General features: G+C 48.2%; 1 protein-coding gene across 4 annotated transcripts in view; it reads right to left on the bottom strand.

Annotated features, from left to right (window-relative positions):
• Nucleotides 1–6,531, bottom strand: part of DYNC2I1 (dynein 2 intermediate chain 1) — a 55,941-nt gene that overhangs the window by 44,733 nt on the left and 4,677 nt on the right. For 3 of the 4 annotated variants that reach the window (XM_035029750.1, XM_035029751.1, XM_035029749.1), the window contains exons 2-3: nt 1,711–1,764; nt 114–531 (exon numbers count right to left, since the gene is read on the bottom strand). In XM_035029750.1, coding sequence (XP_034885641.1) covers nt 114–531; nt 1,711–1,764 — 472 coding nt within the window. Of the gene's footprint in view, nt 1–113; nt 532–1,710; nt 1,765–2,491; nt 2,510–6,531 lie in introns of those variants that run through there. The other variant, XM_035029752.1, reaches the window with a different exon arrangement.

Consider the following 6,531-nt stretch of genomic DNA (forward strand, 5'->3'; position numbering starts at 1 on the left):
GCTGCACCAGGTGCAAAGGTTCCACGGGGACACATGCAGCCACCAGCCACGCAGTGCATCAGAGGAATATGGGGCTGCACCAGGTGCAAAGGTTCCACAGCGGAAACACGCACCTGCTCGCATCTTGCGTTCTGCTCTGTCCAGGAGCTGCCGGCCCAGCAGGTTATGGTGGGCAGCCATCTGCCTGAGCTCCTCCCTCTTAGCTCTGCGGTCTCTGTCCTTGTCCCTGTCTTTTTCTTTACTGTGAGACTTCTCTGTGTCCTGTTCTCGGTATTTCTCTTTATGCCTTTCTCTGTCCCGGTCTCTGGAGGCCTTTTTCCTTTCCCTTTGCTTTTCTCTTTCTCTGTCCCCATGAGGGTTCTCCCTGGAGGTGTGGCCATCTCTCTCGCCAGGTATCTCTCTGTACTTGGTGTCTCGGTCTGGGTCCCTGTGCTTGGGCTCTTTGTATTCAGGGAGGTCCATTTCTGACTCCTTATGCAGCTTCTTTTCTCTGTGTTTCTTATCTTCCTTGGGACTACCTGATTGTGCAGCCTAAACCAAGAGAAAAAAAGCAGAATTTGGAATCTGAGTCATACTCAATGAGGGGTCTTAACACTAGCTTCAACTGCTTTCCATCCCAGCAAGATGGGCCTGGAAGAAGAGTCTCTGAATGCGAAATCAGACTGAGCATTTCTATGACTGGCAATGGGCACCCATTTATTAGAGACTTTCTCGTCTGCTGGCAAGTCAAATCTGAAATACTACATGGAATAGAAAGAAAAAGAAAGGGATATTGAAGCTGTATCTTAAAGTCTCTGAGACACCAACAGCCTGGGTCCAACTCAAAGAACAAGGACTGACCGGCCCCTCCCCCCTATAAAATTCTCAGGAGGTCTTGATCTCAACACCTGTTAACCCCAGTTACTTTACCAGCAAAAATGGGTTTATTCGGGAATGGCAGAGAATTGCAATCTGGGACAATTAAGCTATGGCAAAACCATAGGTGATTCTGCGGAACAAAGGAGAGGAGGCTCTTTTACAGGGGAGAGGGGGTATGGGGAGGGGCTGCATTAAGCTAAAAGTCCACTGGTGTAAACTTGGAGCTGGGAAGTGTAGTGGCTTCTCATTGGCTGAGCGGTTGCCAGGGCAGGAGGAAACCTTCCCTTCTCCCGACGGGACAGTAAACGAGTATCCACGGGGAGATGCATCTCTCCCTGCTGGGCCTGCAGCGGACAGTGGACTGGTAGAGCCTGGGCGCCGCCCCTTCTGGCCTCCCGACTCCAATCCAAAGGACGATTTTCCTTGTGCTCATCTTCTCAGCCCAAAGTTCCCTCCACATACACCACACACACAGACACATGCACACACATACATGCACATAGACACACATCAACACACACATGCAAACTTACCACACAGATAAACCACACACATGTGCACCCACCACACACACACACTCAATGCACACCACACACATACACGCACACCGACACATATGGCCCAAGCCCTGACCCGTAACAGAAACCTGATGCAGCTGCTGGGATGCTGGGCTGAGCAGGGCAACTCTGTCCCACCACAGTTCCAGACCTATTAACCATACGGCTTTATCTCTGAGTCAAAAACACTTCTGAAATGAGCCACACACAAGCAAAGCTGAGAAGCAGGTAAAACTGTCCAAGAAACCGTCTAAGCTCCAAAAGGACCCCAACTCAAATCTTTAAGATACAGTACCAAAAGATGTTTTCTGAGGTCATCTGCTTTCCAAGTATCATCTTTTGTTCTTCTCTAAAAAGAAAAGTATAAAGTTAGAATTTTTAAAGTTTAAAAAACTAATTTTGTACACTCTAGTGAGCTGCTTTTTCATTAGGCCATTTAAGTCAATGGCAATTAGTCCTTGACATGCAAGAAATTACTACCTACTAGAAAAAAAGGTAATAGTAATGCAAATTTTAAAAAACTATTCCCTAGTCTAAGATTACCTATAAACAATTATAGAATGTGTTCCTCTGGCTACTTCATAAGTGTAGGTAAAACACACTCCCCACTCTCCACCTTCCACATCACCCAATGCCTGTCAGTGCCCAGTCCCACTGCCCAACAGTGTTTCTGGCTGCCAACGGAGCAGATGACCCTAGAGTGTCCCCACCTGGCAGGCTGCGCCCCGCCCCCCTCGCCCCCAGGTACTGAGCAACATGACTCCTCCATAAGCGCATACACAATTCACCTGCCACATACAAGACAGATTTAGATAATGAAGAAACTCACTAAGCAAATCAACCAAGGATGTTTCCTATAGGCAACATGGTAGATTTATCCAGATTATTTCACTTTCCCTTTGAGAAACAAAGGATACAAAAAAAGTAAGATTTTTGTAAGTTTCAGATTTAAAGCAAATGTAGTACAAATGAAAAACAAAAACTTATTCATGGATAAGCCACCAAAAATCTTCCTGGTAATGTGAAAGTTAAGGAAACAGAGGGGCGCCTGGGTGGCTCAGTCGTTAAGTGTCTACCTTTAGCTCGGGTCGGGGTCCCAGGGTCCTGGGATCGAGCCCCGCATCGGGCTCCCTGCTCAGTGGGAAGCCTGCTTCTCCCTCTCCCACTCCCCCTGCTTGTGTTCCTTCTCTCGCTGTGTCTCTGTCAAATAAATAAATAAAATCTTTAAAAAAAAAAAAGTTAAGGAAACAGAAAAACAGTTCACAATAGTTCATAAATACTAACTAGAAATAAATAAAAAGCAATCAATTATAAGAATCTAGCCAATATATACTATAACCACAAAATTTACTGTGACCTACTATAATGAGAAAACGTATTTTTTGATAAATTGGTTGATTTAACAAAATGGGTCCTCAGCAAGATATGGTGTAAGATGATCAGTAGCAATTAACATAGTTATAACTTATAGTTTCTGAACATTAAAATTTTTTGTCTCAAGTTCACTGCTCTGTGTAGAGGTTTAACATAGGACCTTTTCCAAACAAATGGTCCAAACTCAACAGAGAGCTCAGGTGGACAAGAGCTAGAGACCTCTACAGAGTGGAAGGGCACCAGCCAGGGCCCATGGACTGGACCTCCTCCTGGATGTAATTACATGACTTATGCTGACAGGTAAAAACCCTGCAGGCAACAGCTCTCTGGTAGACCACAAGATCTTCCTTCTGCCCTTTTCACCAACCCAGCTTTGGGCCCTTGAAAATCAGGCAAACGGCCTTGCTCACCCCCCAAAGATTTTTCTTTCTTTTTTTCTCTTTTAAATGTCTTAGGTCATTTAAAAAATTAATGGTTTATGTTATAAAATAACACACAGTTCCCTCATGCCCTATCCCAGCCCCCACATGTCACACACATTTTTAGGAACTCTGTGGACAGAGTGCTTCACACCAGGAGCCTTTTGTCTTTTTTACCCTCCACTCAGCCAAGGTCTCTTAAAGACCAAATTCACCAGCATCTCAGCCCCTGCCCTGTGGAACAGAGACACCAGTTAAACTCTGGTACAGAGTACAGAATAGAAAGGCCACGCTTTCCCCTACAAGGAGAATAAACCCCCCCTGAAAACAAAACAAAAGAGGGGATCTGCCTACACAGCAAACCCTTCAAGCTACAGGATTACTCAGTCCACTCACAGGCAAACCTGAGAGTTCAACTCCATGGAGGTCAATATCCACACCAGGTGACCCCGGGCTGCATGTCCACTGCATGTAAAGTGAGCAACTCCAGAAAGAGCCCCAGCGTAGCCGACCAGCATCTCGCATGAGCCACCTGGTGAGCTGGCTCAATGATGCCCATTCACCACGAGGCTCTCTGGAGCGCTATGCGGGGAGAGTCTTAGCCAGCCTTCATGGTGCTGGCCATCTGCCCCCAGAGAACAGCAGGACTTCAAAGGAATTCTCTGCGCTTCTCTTCCAGCTCATGCTGACACCCCAGGAGGAGCTGTGGGAGCACGGACACCTCACCCACCATCCCTTCGGGAGGCGGAAGCTGCAGAATAGCTCCCCTGGGCCAGTGTCCCTTTCCCTCATTACACTACGTACTGTTTATTCTTGAGCCAGACTCAGAGGCAGGAAAGCCAGACTCACTCTTTGGGTCATGCTCTGGGCCTGTTATCCCCAGTCATCCCTGTAGCCCCACTTCCCTAGTCCCAAAAAGCAGTTTCCCCAAAGCACATAGATCCCAGAACATCATGCCTGCCTCCAAACACCACCCAACCCAGGAGCTTCCAGGGTGTCCTGGATTGGCAGCACTGAGCAGCCACCCGACGCCTTCAACACCCAGCACCATCTCGGCTGAGCACTCACTCACTTGCCGAGCTGAACCCATTAGCTGAATGTTAATAAAGGGCTAAAAGTGCTAAGTTGTTTTGTTCTCCACAAATTGTTTGACAACAGCTGCCACAGCTCCTGACACCTGGGGGCTACGCACCCTTGCCCTCAGCATCCTGGTTGCCAGTCGCTGTGGCTGGCTGCATGCCAAGAGTGGCCTGGTGGACAGGGCACCGACAATCCAGTCTCACATCAGATGTAACCCATCATCAAGTCCTACTACTTCTTTTTTTATTTATTTATTTTTATTTTTTTAAAGATTTTATTTATTTATTTATTTATTTGAGACAGAGAGAATGAGAGACAGAGAGCACATGAAAAGGGGGAGGGTCAGAGGGAGAAGCAGGCTCCCCGCCGAGCAGGGAGTCCGATGCGGGACTCGATCCAGGGACTCCAGGATCATGACCTGAGCCGAAGGCAGTCGCTCAACCAACTGAGCCACCCAGGTGCCCAAGTCCTACTACTTCTTGTAACACGTTTCCTAAAATGAAAGAAATCCATTCTTCCTGGGGACGCCTGGGTGGCTCAGTCAGTTAAGCGTCTGCCTTCGGCTCAGGTCATGATTCCAGAGTCCTGGGATCGAGCCCCACATCAGGCCCCTTGCTCAGCAGGGAGCCTGCTTCTCCCTCTCCCTCTACCTGCTGCTCTCTCTCTATGTCAAATAAATAAATAAATAAAATCTTAAAAAAAAAAAAAAGAAATCCGTCTTCCTGTCCAGTCCCCTGCCCCAAACCCGACCCAGACTTTCATGCCATGGCAGTCACATGGTCTGTGTCCATAGCACCACTGGTCCAACCCAGGGGATGTAGTTCAGAGCATGCAGGGGTGGTGTCCCTCATGGCAAGAATGCCCAGAATTACAGGCTGGAATGAGCAGGGACACTGGAGGCCACAGAAGGTGGCCTCCCAAGCCCACAGAACAACAGACTAACCAGTGCATTTGCCAAAAGACGCAAAGAGGGGAGGCTGGCTCACACACAGCTTTAGGACTGAGACATGATGTACCTTTGGCTGTCTTTTTCAGAATTACCCCTTAATGCTAGAAAATGTTTTATATTATAAATTCAATCACTTGGAAACAAATTATTGGCTGCTCAAGTAACCAAGTAAACTGGATTACTGATTGTTCCACAGCTATGCCTCTAATCCCTGCTTGTTAGCACACCAACAGGCACACTGTCTGGCTGAGAATCTGCAGGTCGTTTCTAACGTTCCAGACGACAGACTCTACGTTGTGGACGCGTGCATCTGCAAACAAGAGCCCTAATGTGCAGATGCTGCACCAGGCACAGGACACCTAAGCTCAGATGGCACTGAGTCTGACTCGCAAGGGGGAGGCTGACTGCAGACTGAGTCCTTTCTGGAGCTGGCTGCAGATTAGCAGTGTGGGGAGAGGGTCCAAGGCAAACTGCCAACAGCCGGGGATAGCTAAGCTCCACTCCCATCTGCGCAGGGGTGGCTGGGCACATTAAACGGAGCAGCTGGGGGAGAGAAATCACGCGGGGGTGGTCAGCATAAATGCAGCCAGGCCAGACACATGAGTGTCTGCAGGCTGGCAGCTATGGAAGTCTGTCTACCTTCCCATAGACACCTAGAGGCAGAGGCCTCATCCTTCCTGGGGATTCCAGTTGCAGGATGGCTTTCAGGTCCTAGAGAGAAACACTCCTGGGTTGTAGAGACACACAGACATCTCAGAGGGACAGAGGAAGGATGCAAAACTGTAAATGCACTAGAAAGGGAGGGGCAGGCCTATCCAGGTGCTGGCCAAACACACTGCCATTCTGGCAGCCCTGGGTTTTGCCAGACAGGAACTCAAAGGGGGCTGGCTCATCACAGGGACATAGTCTTAGGCTGTCAGAAGCCCCTAAATGTTAGTCAGTTTTCTTCATGCAGGAGAACCTTGTAAGTGGGTTAGAGAGGACCAACTCTCCAAGAGCCCAGGGTATTTGCCCTAGAACATGCAGCCTTTCTTTTTTTTTTTTTTTTAAGATTTTATTTATTTATTTGAGAGAGAGAGAATGAGAGACAGAGAGCACAAGAGGGCAGAGGGAGAAGCAGACCCCCCGCTGAGCAGGGAGCCCAATGTGGGATTCGATGCCGGGTCTCCAGGATCATGACCTGAGCCGAAGGCAGTCGCTTAACCAACTGAGCCACCCAGGCGCCGGAACATGCAGCCTTTCTTTCTTTTCTTTCTTTCTTTCTTTCTTTCTTTCTTTCTTTCTTTCTTTCTTT

The sequence above is a fragment of the Mirounga leonina genome, unplaced genomic scaffold (genome assembly GCF_011800145.1).
Source record: "Mirounga leonina isolate KUSES-001 unplaced genomic scaffold, KU_Mleo_1.0 Mir_288, whole genome shotgun sequence".
In the NCBI taxonomy this organism is placed as follows: domain Eukaryota; kingdom Metazoa; phylum Chordata; class Mammalia; order Carnivora; family Phocidae; genus Mirounga; species Mirounga leonina.